Genomic DNA, 13,342 nt, shown 5'->3' on the forward strand with positions numbered 1-13,342 from the left:
ATATGCTGGATAAAGTGTATTATTGCATTCATTTTCAGCCAAACTTTTGTTTCTTGTCCACGTCTTGTAAAATAGAAATAATGTACAAAGTCATAATAATTGTTTCTGATAAGTGACTAAAAAGCTTGTTCCGGACTGTACACTACATAAAAAGCACATGTAGTTACACACAAAAATAAGTTATAAAAGCTACAGGGCCAAACTTCTGCCCTCAATTGATAGCCATATTCACCCTCATCAGGTGAATATGAACCTAATTATATTTCACATAAAAACTGACCAGGTTTGGCAGAAGACAAGATATGAAAACCTTGCCGACAGGCAACTCTGCTAATACAAATCAGAAAAAAAGAAAAACAATCAAGATCTGAGAATCCTGTATAAATTCTGTTACCCTGGTTAAATGCAGACATATGAAAAAATCATAATCTTAACAATACAAATATTTCCTACTAATTTTTCCTTAAACATTTACTAAATATTGGCATTTTTCCTCTATATGTAATGAAATATAAAGGACAATGCAACTCAAATTTTATTTACTTCTCTGGATCTAATTTTGCAATCCTTACACACCCAAAAACTTCCACTGGAGACAATAGGAAATTTAAGTACACAAGGATTCAGACTCAGCCTATGCACCACGATCATAAATGGCGGCTGTAGGAATCATTACAGTTGTTGGGACAGTGTATATAATTTGTTGTTGCAGAGCAGCAGAGAAATTTCACACATTTTTTAAAACTACCTTGGCAAAGAAACGGTATATCAAGAAAAGAAAAATTGTAACAAAAGACATTTCCATTCAAATCAGAAGAATGTCAAGGTTGATCAAAATTTGGTCTTAAGTAGATCAACCATAAACTTTAAGAGCAGAGTTTAGGTGGTTTGCTGCCAGAACACCAAAATGAAAAGGCTTTGTATTTCTTGACAACAGATCCCTGCTTGGATCTGTTGTCTCCTGTCCCTATTGTCTCTCCTACTGCTAGCTTTCTAGACTAAGAACAATTTTTTTCAAAAGCATCTAAGTGATTTAGACACCTAATCACATTTTCAAAGGTAACTCAGGGCTAGATTTTAAATATATTTAGGTACCTACATCTGAATGTAGACACCTAGTGGGATTTTCAAAAGTGCACAGGTACGTATTTGCATCTTTAGGTACCTAAATATCTTTAAAATTCTGGCCCTTAGGCACTTAAGAACCTAAAATCCACTCACTTTCATAGAGACTTGGGCTCCTAATTTACTTAAGCACTGCTGAAAATTTTATTCCTCCCAAGTCACCTTTGAAAATGGGACTTAGGCTCTTTTGAAGAATCACTCCAAGTTTCTTGTTGCTCTGGTTCTATAGACCTTTTCTCTTTCAAAGTGTGATTAACAAAGCTGTTTTCCTTAACAATGCAGTTAATTGCAAGATTAACTGTTTACATTGTATATAAATTATGATGAGATACTGTACTATATTCAATGAGCTGACATCAAATCACTATATAAGTGAAGGTATTTTATACAGACCACATCCTTACAGGACATTTTGGAAACCAGAAACAAGTATAATGACTTCTTTCTGTAACACATCTGACTGTCTCAAATCCACAGTTCCAATAAATTATATTCATTTGGGACCAAAAATATTTAAGTCTGAAAACACAAACAGTATCATCTGCATGGTACAAGAAAATGCGCCAGATAACTACACAGCAGATTTTTTCCAAAGCAAAACTACTATGAAAGGCTCTTTAAAAACTAAACCAGTTAATTCAACCAAGAGAGACTATTCTTAATCATAAAACATCTTCTTTAAAACAAAAGGTATAAAATACCTTAATGTCAATGGGAGGTAACTTACATAGCCACATTTCCAACAAGGCATTGTACTGTAAATTACAAACACAGGGAATCAGATTGCCACCTACAGGTAAATTAGTCAATTTCTGAAAACAAATGCTAAAACAAGGGGGGTGGAGGGAATTACCCTCTTCAATTTTAGTGTTGTTTTCAAATATTTTGGAACCATAACCATATTTTGACTTTCCCAGATCCAGAAAGTAATCACTTTGCTCTGTAGTTACGGAAGAGGATTACTCCATAAACCAAGAAAACTCATGTAGACCAAACTGGACAGAAGTAGCTTGTAGTCACGTTTTAGTAAAGAATTTTAAGTCTGCTTACCTGATACGATTGGTGCTAGCCTAAATATGTCTGATAATCTGCTGTTAACTGGTTCATAGGGGGAATCTTCAAGCAAGTCATTTCCTAAAGACAACAAAAGATTTGGGTTTCTTTTACACATTCTTTTGCGGATGAGGTTTTGTTACTTCACATGATGGTGTTTTTATTCTAAAAATAATTAGATTGGGTTAAAAAGAAACCCACTCTAATGTCACAAGGTGTTTCCCATTTACTGTTCATGCTGTTTTCTCTTCCCAAGGGAGAGGATGGAAACACTTGAAAGAAAGAAGTATTTCTTGCTGTTAACTCCCTCCCTCCTCCAGCATGGAATGAAGTCACAAATCAGAAGAGGCAGTCTGTGACATCACAGGTGCTGCCTATCTTCAGCTGCCAGAGGGAGAAGAGATGGTGGGGAGGGGAAAAGGAAGTTTCACATCAACTCATTCTTGGAAGAGAAAGAGCAGAAGTGTTTTTTTAATCAAAACAGTTGGGAAGAAAATTGATTTATAATGTAGCAACTGTACTTTATGATGAAAGTTGGAGCAAAGAGACATATCAATTAAAATATTCCAACTGACATTTTCATTGGCTAATGCATACATACTGTATAGCTTCCAGGGACCAATATAATGCTGGAAGCACCTTCAAAATGGATGTTTGAGACAAACTAGGCCAACACAAAAATGCAGGATGGGGCCCTAAACTGCCACTGAATTCAGCAGGCATTTGGGGGTCTTCAGCAATGCAAAATCCAGGCAGGTGACACATAGCAATATTACCTAAGGACCTGATTCTGTTCCAAGTAGACTCAATGGGACAAGGACTTTAATGGGTATAAAGTCAACCTTATCATTTAACACTGGCATGCTATTTGCAACTCTCTCCTCTGCATGCTATGCAAAGTACCAAATCCTCTTTCATATAGCTCTATCCTGTTGGTAAATACAAGACCAGGAAGAACGGGCCTTTTTAAAAATAAACACTAGTTTTATCTTACACCCAGGAGCTAATTAGTTAAGTTTCCCATCGTGTCCCTGTGAAGTGAGATTAGTTAATGAGTGTTTAAACTACTCATTTAGGGTGAAGTCACAAATTGATTGTTCCTGGCGCTTTTGCACTTGCTAATGCCCTAATCTTTTGACTTTGGTTTAGAAAGGTCAACCGGAGTCCTCTGGAGGAAACCCTAATTGTGAATTGCCCAACACCGGGAGACTGCAGCAGCAGCTGTTCCTGAGTCGGATGAAAGATCCTCAGTTTGCAGCTGAAGAGCACAATGTTAATTATGAGGTCAGACCCTCCGTTTAGTCTGCGCGGTGGTAGCTAGCTGCGGCTGAGAAGAGCTGGGAAACCACCCTGCCTTTGGGGAGTGGAATGTTTCTGGGTTTCGCAACGTACCCTGTAAGCTTTGGTACATGCTCCAGTAAATGCGCAGGCAGTTTTTCTCCTTCTTCATGCCCCTCTTGCAGCGGCAGTTGTAAAGAGATTTCTGCTTGAGCGCCTCCATGGCGCTTTTGCACTCGTCTTTCGCCTCCAGGCCTGTCGCCCGGCTGAAGTTGCTCTCTTTGCCGGCTACACACTGCCTTAGTGTCCTGTATTTAGTACTACAGCTCTGCTCCTTGAGACACTGATCGCTGGCTCGCACGCAGTCCAGACGGTCCTCGCCAAGCAGCCCGCTCACTTCTGCGGACAAAAGTACATCTAGAGAGAGAGAAAAAAACAAACCAACCAAAAAACTCTTGTTGAGACACTGGGCTCCGCGCCAGCCCAACCTGGGGAGGGCAGCCCACCTTCTAACAAAAGAAACGCGCGACCCCTTTCCAAAGGCAGCCGCTCGCTAGCTGACTCAGCCCGGGGCAAAGCCAGGAGCTTGTTCTGAATGTTTGGGAAGATAAATGAGGTTTCAAGAGGGTGGCTCGCCTTCAAATCTCTTTACCGGAACTCCACAGAAAGGACAGAGGTTAATGTGCATAGTAAAATAGTCACTGTTCCTTACATCAACCTTCCTTTAATTAATAACCCTTCCCCGCCTATGTTCTACCGAGGGGTTAAATATCCGCCCTGGCTTCCTATAAGGGTTTTGCTGTGATTTCAATTACATTCATGCGAAACCCGAGAGCGGAGAAGTCTCTTCGGCGACTGATACTAGCTCTTTTTTTTTTTTACTGAAGTCATGTTTTAAAGGCAGTTTGTTATGTTTCTCCCCCTTGTTCCCATATTTCTCGACACGTAGGATGCTTTTTTGGAGAAGGAAACAGCGAACGATACGAGCCACCCTCCTGCACTCCCCAACGCCAGTAAAATCCTTCCCTTCCTCAATATACACACTAAACATGTATTGTTACAATATTTGCCACCAAGCAGGAAGGCACGTTCAGGTAAGCGATGCAATCAATCATTCTTCTCACTGATGACACCCCCCTCCCTACCCCAACCCACAGTGTTATTAAGATGAAAAACGACTATTGAAAAGTTTTCCCCCAACTCACTAGAGCCCAATTTAACAACGGGCTCTGCAGGCAGTAGCTAAATCTCACCAAGCTTTAAATGTGGTTTGTGCTCATTCAAATCCGTCAAAACTACTGGCAACTTCCCCGTTCTCCTTAAACCAGACATCAGATCCCATAAACGCTTTACCAAGCCCTGTGAAAAGCGCCAATGTAAACCCCGGCAACTTACCCATTAAGGGTAAAACGAAGTATAAGGTAGCAAGAAACATCTTGTTCTCTTCAGATGGTTCACCCTGATGAGCTGATGCGCCACCCCAAAGAGGCTCAGCGTGTAGATATTCCCAAACAACGGCGGTCCAGAGACTCTGATTTCAGATCCATCGAAATGAAAGAAACCCCCCTCTTCACCAGTAACACCACCAGCTGCAGCAGCGGGGCGAACGCTGAGATTATTCGCTTAGATTTCAGGTCCGAGCAACCTGAAAACACAAGCAGTCACTGCAAGGGGAGAGCGAGACACTTGCGCGGTGCGTGTGAGACAGACAGAGGCAGAGTAGGCGATTCGGTTGCCTCCTTGGGTGGGCAGCACTTTTTTCCCAGGGAGGGACTCGGAAACAGGGAGGGGGAAAAAAATCCAGGCGATTTTCCCCCCAGTCCCGCAGCCTGGCTTCCATCAAAGATTGCTCCGGACTGAACACAAAATAAATGCTTTCCACTTACACAGGGAGCCTCAGCCTCCTCCAAGTCATGGTGTCTATACAGCTCCTGGCTACCCTGAGTGGAGCCTCTCCCCCCGGAATCTACCGCCACCCCCAAAATCCGCAAGCGGTGGGTGCTCGTCTCTCCCTTGCCGGAATGAGCGGTGTGAGGGGACCCGGCTGGGGGGCCTTCAGCGCTGACGCGCTGGTAATCTGGGCTTTGGGATGCGCTCACAACCGGCCCCCTCTATTGAATAAGGCGGCGCAGGTATCAGACAGAGCTATTGATCACTCACACGGCGCTGGGTGTGATACAATCCGGGCAGGTGCAGCTGCCGGACGGCTCCATCAGAGGCGTTAGGCAAACCAGGGCATGGCCTGGAGGGGACTCCACAGAAAGTTTGGCTGGGTGGGGGGTTGTTTCCCCCTCACCCCCGATCAAAGCACCCACGGGGACAGCTGCTCAGGGCCGTCACTACCAGGGCTCCTCGCCTCCCAGCACCCACACGGAAAGGTGCCAGCCAGGCTCTGTGCCCCAGGGGTTAGTTTTGTATCGCTCGAGAGATGCTAAATCAGGAGGAGTTCGGAACACGGAGCCGCCGGGACAATTTCCGCTCCGGATCCCCTCCGCCTGACTTCTTAATAAATTACTGACAGCAAGGTGGGAGTCCCTCGGTGAACCCTGACTGCACTTTGATGAGAAGAAACCTCCTCCCCCACCCCTAGGCTGCCTCTTCCTCCTACTCCTTCCCCTCCGCCCCACCCCCACACGGGGGGGCGGGTGGTGGTTGCGGAAAGGTGCCTCCGCTTTATGCACACACACGAATCAGCTCCCCCCGCTGTCTGAAAAAGAAACTTTTGGACGTGACTCCAGCGTGAAGCCTGGACTTGGGTTAGCGCACGCCCCCTTCCCTTCCACAGGCTGCGGGAAGAAGCAAACAGGGACCCATGGAGCAAGGAGGAGACCTATTTAAACAAGCATCTGCTGCGATCTCAAATACATGCTCCCACCCTGGCCACTTCAAAAGTTAAAACGTGCAACTTATTTTCCACACCACTGTTCAGGAGGAAAACTCCCCCCTGCAGTCAGCCTCGGGTGCGCTGGGCTCTGGGGGAAAGAGAAATAGGTTGTAAAGGAAAGCAAGACGTGCTTGAGTAGGTACCTCAGACCGCCCATGTGAAAGCCATGATTGTTCATATAGTCCAGTCTTATTTTTGCAGTCTCCAAAGGCAAATGTAGGGCTTAAAGCATATAGGGGAGACCAGAGAGATGCCCAGACAGCCCTCTACTAAGTATTTCATTACAAAATATAAAAATGTAACATAAGAACGAACATGCTGGCTCAGACCAGTGGCTGATGCCAGGTGCTTCTGAGGGAATGAACAGATCAGGCAATCATCAAGTGATCAAAATGCATTTTTCTTCTTTATAGTACAATGGCTATTTAGAGGAGCAGAGGGCTTAGTTCCCTTTTATATTAGAGTCCTCCTACATTCAAATACAACTCAGATACTTACAGAATAGAAAGTCACCCACCACCTTCCCCTTGTATATAATGTGCTTAGTTTGGTCATAGTAGAGTGTGTAAACAGTTAGCAGTACTTTCCATGAACTGCAAATTACTAGCAAACTTCATAGATCTCAGATATTTGTGTGTACCCAGGTTTATTAGATGGGTCCATATATACTACCATTTGGACAGAATTCTAGTTCAGTGTATCAATTTACACTTGGCTCCTGAATAAACAAAGCAAACATATGTCACATATTCATGACAGATGGTTCAAACAGAGAGCTATTTAGTGGTTTCCCCACAGTTGCTACTACATGGAGTTCCCCAGAAACCCAACCAAAATGTAATTAAGCTAAAATACTGCTAGCTTCCAGATTTTCTCAAGTTTTTATATACAGCAAAACCTGATTCAAGTGTTCATATTTCTCTACTTTTATACATTGTTTGGAGTTGAGATAAAAAACACCACCAACAACAAAAATAAGTATATTTCCCTACATATTTTTGACAACAAGCTTTGTTTTCCTTTTGACTAAAGAATATTCTTTTCTTTAGGGTAAATTTTGTTGGTTACTTTTGATAAGAAAGTGAGTCAAGCTGACCATTTTATAACAATTTTGTAGGATAGTTGTCATTAAGACAAGCTCAGAATCACTGGCATATGTTGGGAAATACAGAAAATATAACAAAGGGAGAATTATTTTTAAATAGGAAGTTTTCCCATTTTTTTCTTCCATCACTCTTTTTTTAAACATGCAAATCTGCATGAAAAGGGAATCTTGATTCTCTAGAATCTCATCCATCCCTGCTGCTTATTCCATAGATGAATTCATAATATTTGTGATGTCACAATGCAACTAATTGTTATGTCACAAAGGATTCACATTTCAGAGGTGAGAAATGTATATTATTCCAAGGTGGAAAAGAAAATCTATGAACTTCTGCATAATTTACAAAGGTATATTCATAATGTGATACTGAGCAAATGGTCATAACCTGATTTTTTAAATCTCAGCTCTTTGTATTTTAATTTATCGCTAAATCTCAGAGTCCTTAAAATATTTAAAGTGCACTAACTTAGCAATGACATTTACAGTATCATATTCAGCAAATGATTGTTTCTAGCTTTTGAAACAGCTGATAATTAAAACAGTGAAGCAAGTTGGCCTTGCAAATGTTTCAGTACAAATTGGACTGGATGATGAAGATTATTCTTTTCATTTCCAAATTTGACATTATCACACAACATAATATGTATAAATATCTTACGGTATAGCGGGCATGATTCACCTATCACTTACGTTGTCATAAATCAAGAATAACTTCAATAAAGAGATTTTACACCAGAGTAAAATAAGTGCAGTTGAGAAGAAAATCAGGCTCACTATTTGCAAAACCACCACAAAAATGTAATAACTTGATGCTATATTACTGTTATGTAATATATTTAACAGTATTATGTGGTGTGTATATATAAGAAATAACATAACAGGGCTCTTCTGAGCTAATGGCCGCTCACCTTGGATGGTGTTCTAAACTATGAAGCTACAGGCTGAGGCCCAGATCTTCAAATGTCTTTAGACACCTAATTCCCATTGATTTCAATGTTAGTTAAGTGCCTAAATGCCTTTGTGGATATGGGTCTAAGTAACTTAACCACATAAGAGGAGTAATGATCCTCCGGGGAATATTTTTCTAGAGAGTTTTGCCACTATTATGAAATTCAATTTATATTTGATAATAATGTTAAAAGTCAGACATAGGATATCATTGAAATGGTTATGAAAGCCCCAAAAGCCAGTTAGAAATTTGTGCATTCCAAGTTTTATAGATATTGTGTAAGTACAGTTCTTTTTTTTCACATCTGTTTGGTGAACACTGAAAAATTAGCACCCCATGAAAGGTGAAAAAGATTAAAATCCCATTACTTCAAACAGATTTAACAGCCCAACTCTATGTTTTGAAAACAAAACCAAGGCAGAATCCACAGTGCTAAATAACTTTTTTCTGAATATATAACCGCTCCCCTTCACATGGATATGAAAAAATTAGTTGCAAATTGCAAGGATTTCTGCACTGTAACAGAAATGATTAAATCTTTTTTGAATTCTTTCTACACCTAGAGTTCTTATTTACCATTGTTGACTTAATTTTGTCCTTAGTAAATCTCTGGGTATCACTTCCCTCCCTTAGTTTTAAACTAATTTTCATTTCTTATTAGCCATCAGGCAGAGCAGGTATTACAGAACTTTTGTAGAAGAGTATTGTATTTTTGGATACCTAAAGTCACTTGCGCATTGGCCTCGTGCCTCAGAAGGCACTCACAGTATGCAGCCCTATTGAAATGAAGTGCCTGTCATGTCATATTAGTGTTGTTTAAATATATGCTGCGACAAATCATGTTTTCAAGTCACCTTTTATTTTTTTTTTCAGTGCTTAGGTACCAGACTGAAAACACTAGACACTGATGTCCCATTATCTACAGAACAGGAACAGCATGGGCAGTCGAAGCACAAGTCTGTTCTAACATGCCTAAAATATTGCTCTGGAGAGACTGCCTCTAGAAATAAGAGGGAAATTCAATCCTCTGGTTACATTCTGCTCCTAGTTATACTGGTGACTTCAGTAGGCTTACTCTTGATTTATACTGCTGTACCAGAATCCAGTCCAATATGTCAATTCAGTAATTAGCCACACTCCACATTTATTCTGTCTCTGCGGAGACTGACAAAAACACTGCCAATTACAATGCTGGTTTTTAAGATGTGAAGAGGTGTCCCCTTAGAAACAAGGCAGACACCAACTGCACTCTGGACTTCAGCCTCCATGATGATGGCTCCACTGCCTCTCGGTCCTCAAGGATGCTTGATTGTTTCCAGAGCTGTAACTAGGCATTTTAGTGCCTGGGGTGAGCAAGCATATGAGGGGGGTGGGGGCGGGTTAGTCATTTTTTGCTCAGAGGTGACGTGTGGGGGGGGGGTGCAAGGTCACATGCCCCCCCCCAGTTTTTGGCTGCCCCCCACAACCCAGATTGGGTGCCCTGCTGAAGTGAGTCGGGGGTGCTGCCTCTATTTCTGCCCCATTTTCCCACTCCCACAGCTTTGTGCCCTGGGCAGCTGCCCCACTCTGATTGCAGCCATGACAGTTGGCATTGCTCTTGGTACTTCACTTTTTAAGGGTTTTTTTAAAAGCTATGTCTGTGCTGGCTGATATTATTTTAACAAAGTGAAGCTTTTCATTCAGTTTGCTAACTTTCAAATCTATGTCAATTGAAAACAAAATTAATCCAAGCACCTACTTTTCATAGACATTTTCTATTTTCCTCAAAAAGATGTTTCATTTCTTTTTCTATAAGAAAGAACAATAACTATCACTAAGATAAAATGTAGTGATGATAAGGGGACTATTTGACATACTAAACCAACTGTAAAAGGGAAGCTTCAGAAAACTTTATTTCAAAGTGAGTCTAGGCAAAGAGACCCTTCAAAATTTACTAGCTTTCTAGTTTTCAGGTTAGACCCTACCTTATTGCATGAAACTGGATGCACTCAGTAGGCGAGAGGTATCAAACTCGTTCTGTGCTGAGGGCCAAATGACATTTTCAAATGGAATCCATGGGCCAGTGTTACAAACATAATGGCATGTTCTGTACTTGTTCCACGTGGAATGCTAATGGCTTTCCTTCTGCATCCCCATCTGTACGTACAGGGGCGACTCTAGGAATTTTGCCACCCCAAGCACAGCAGGCAGGCTGCCTTAGGCGGCTTGCCTGCGGGAGGTCCTCCGAGGCCGCGGGACCAGTGGACCCTCTGCAGGCAAGCCGCCGAGGGCAACCTGCCTGCCGACCTCGCGGTGCCGGCAGAGCGCCCCCTGCGGCTTGCAGCCTGAAGCACACGCTTGGCGCGCTAGGGCCTGGAGCCGCCCCTATGTATGTAAGTGAATGGTCACTCTACACCAAACACATAAAAAGGAGTCATCTGCAAAATTAAACTGACTAAAATACTAGTCAGTTTTGCTTTTGCAGCCAGATTCCATGTGCAAAAGCTGTAGTGCTGGAGCACTGTGTCAATTGCTATTGCTGGCAGCAGTCCACGATGACAATGGAATGGTAAATTGACGTGAGGGCCAAATTAATACATTGACGGGGCTGCATCCAGCGTGCAGGCCACATGTTTGTCATCCCTGACATAGACTCATTTCACAGAGCAAACCTGAATGAAAATACTGAAGTCAAGGCCATTGAGCCATGAGAAGTATAAATTTTATTAAGTGTGGCTCTGATGGAGCAGCTGAGTGGAAGTATGTTGAGAAAAAGAACAATGCCATGAACTTCTAAATGTAATTCTGTTGGGAAAGAACAGGTGGAGTGAATCTGAGGTTGAACTAATGGGTGACACAGAGTGAGAGAGAACAAGAGACTAGTGGGAAAGGATCCAGAAAACAGTACTTTTAAGGGCTTTTTTCTTCCAAGAGTATGAGAGAGAAGAAGAGAGAAGATGCAGAAATTATTAAGGGGAGGGAATTTAGTTTGCTTTACTTGTCCTGAATTTACCTTTATTCCATGAAGTCAATATAAGTAGTTGCTTGAATAAGTCAAAGATTTAGCCCAAGGCATTTAATCTTTGTAAAATTCAGATTAAGTAACAATGCTGTCCATCCTTCAAACAACAGAAACCTGCACAATCCCCCCCCAAATCAATTTTGAAGAGTTTATGAAACCTTGAAAGGGCTTTTGTGGCCTGGTAATAAGATGGAGTTTTACTGAACCTGTCATTGAAGTGGGTTTAGTGCTTCCAACAAGTGTCAGAGAGCAAAAGGAGCACAAAGACAGGAAGGCTGACTCAAAGTATTACCATTAAGTGCCATACCCTTCCTGCCACACTCCCCAGACCTTCAGAGTGTATGAGAAGGGAAGATTAAGCTTCTGGATCCTCCATTTCAGTGCTTTTTCCCACCATAGACTTTAATTGAGCCTGCACTGTTTATTAATTCACAGAACAATTCTTTTAAGTGAGCTTGTTCACCCAATAGTTTTTCCAAGCTCACAATTGCCAGCTACAATCATCAGAAATGCTGTGCTTTAAATATTATCTGCCCAGTTAACGACAAAAGTTGATGCGTTCTTCAGTGATCTTATACATGACAGAATAGACCCCATTAATATGCATCAGTTGATTTTGAATTTCAACAGGATATGGGATAAATATACTGAAACACTGCACCAGACTTCAGAAATACGGAGTCGTAAAAATCAGAAGAAAATATAAAACTACTGATATTTACTTTGACAGAGAAATTAAAAAATGTGAAAAAATCCTAGCCACTTATAAAGGTATGTATCTTAAAAACATATTATTTTAGCTGCACTATTTTTAGCTAGTATAGACAGTACATTAATATATAGGCTAAAAAATATGATTTAGACAGACTGAGCCTACCTCTACCATTCTAGTGTTTATTATCTCAAAAGGTGGAGTCATAGAGCCCCCTAGCGTCTACTGGAAATAACTCATGCTCCTACAATAAAACAATTCATGAAAATGAATAATGCAAACAGTGATAGTAAGCAAACAAAAACTTGCTGTAAAGCAATTAAACATACAAGAGGAACAATATAGATGATGACATGTTAAATATTGACTCATATGTAAATGAAACTTACAGGCAAGGGAATCAACGTATTTATCTCAGATACAGAGAACATTTGAGCAGTTATAGTTGGGTATCTCCTAAATTGCAAATCTGAGACTTTATTCCTAATGTCCACAGATAGTTTGATCTCTTGAAGTACCTATTGACTACCTAGCTATTTTAAAATAATCATGATGCAAACACAAATGAAAATCTGCCTACTTTACTGTTAGTAATAAAGGGTTATTCGTAAAGCAAATATGGGATATCAAAGCTAGCAAGGATCAAAACCACTTTTTTGTACATTTTAAGAAGGTACAATGTTAAAATACATTAAGAGCTAAAATGGTGCAAATCAGCGTGGCTCACCTGAGGATTACCTGTTCTGTTCATTCCCTCTGAAGCACTTGGCATTGACCACTGTCGGAAGACAGGATACTGGACTAGATGGACCTTTGGTCTGAGCCAATATAGCCATTCTTACGTTCTGTGGTCTTTGACTCAGCAGCTTTACTGTTTTGGAATCAATGGAGCTTTGCCAATTTACACTATTTCTGCCTTTGCTTCAGGATGGCTAGTTCATTCACATGAAGAATATCAATTTGTGCAGCTTCCTGGGTAACTCTGTAATCACTTCCGGGCAAAGAAACTCAATAAAAACAGTTTTCACTGAAATTTTTTTTAAAGTCATAAAAATATTTATGTCAATATTAGGCTTTCTTAAAGACTTTCATCTTACAAAACCTAAATGTTGGGCTCAAAATATATGACAGTGACCCTTTAATTAAAATATGTACATTGTTTCTATTTGTTAATTTTAAACCGCAGAAAGAGCCTTCTCATATACAAACAAGATCAAATTTCTGTTCCCTATTTC

General features: G+C 41.0%; 1 protein-coding gene across 3 annotated transcripts in view; it reads right to left on the reverse strand.

The window, feature by feature from the left end:
- GFRA1 (GDNF family receptor alpha 1) overlaps positions 1 to 5,661 on the reverse strand; it is a 213,988-nt gene extending 208,327 nt beyond the window's left edge. Inside the window, exons 1-4 of one of the 3 annotated variants that reach the window (XM_030570968.1) lie at positions 5,617 to 5,661; positions 4,852 to 5,101; positions 3,571 to 3,873; positions 2,176 to 2,259 (exon numbers count right to left, since the gene is read on the reverse strand). In XM_030570968.1, coding sequence (XP_030426828.1) covers positions 2,176 to 2,259; positions 3,571 to 3,873; positions 4,852 to 4,891 — 427 coding nt within the window. In that variant the 5' untranslated portion in view covers positions 4,892 to 5,101; positions 5,617 to 5,661. Of the gene's footprint in view, positions 1 to 2,175; positions 2,260 to 3,570; positions 3,874 to 4,851; positions 5,401 to 5,616 lie in introns of those variants that run through there. The other 2 variants (XM_030570969.1, XM_030570967.1) reach the window with 2 other exon arrangements.
- Positions 5,662 to 13,342: the final 7,681 nt, after the last annotated feature.

Source organism: Gopherus evgoodei, chromosome 7 (genome assembly GCF_007399415.2).
Source record: "Gopherus evgoodei ecotype Sinaloan lineage chromosome 7, rGopEvg1_v1.p, whole genome shotgun sequence".
In the NCBI taxonomy this organism is placed as follows: Eukaryota; Metazoa; Chordata; order Testudines; family Testudinidae; genus Gopherus; species Gopherus evgoodei.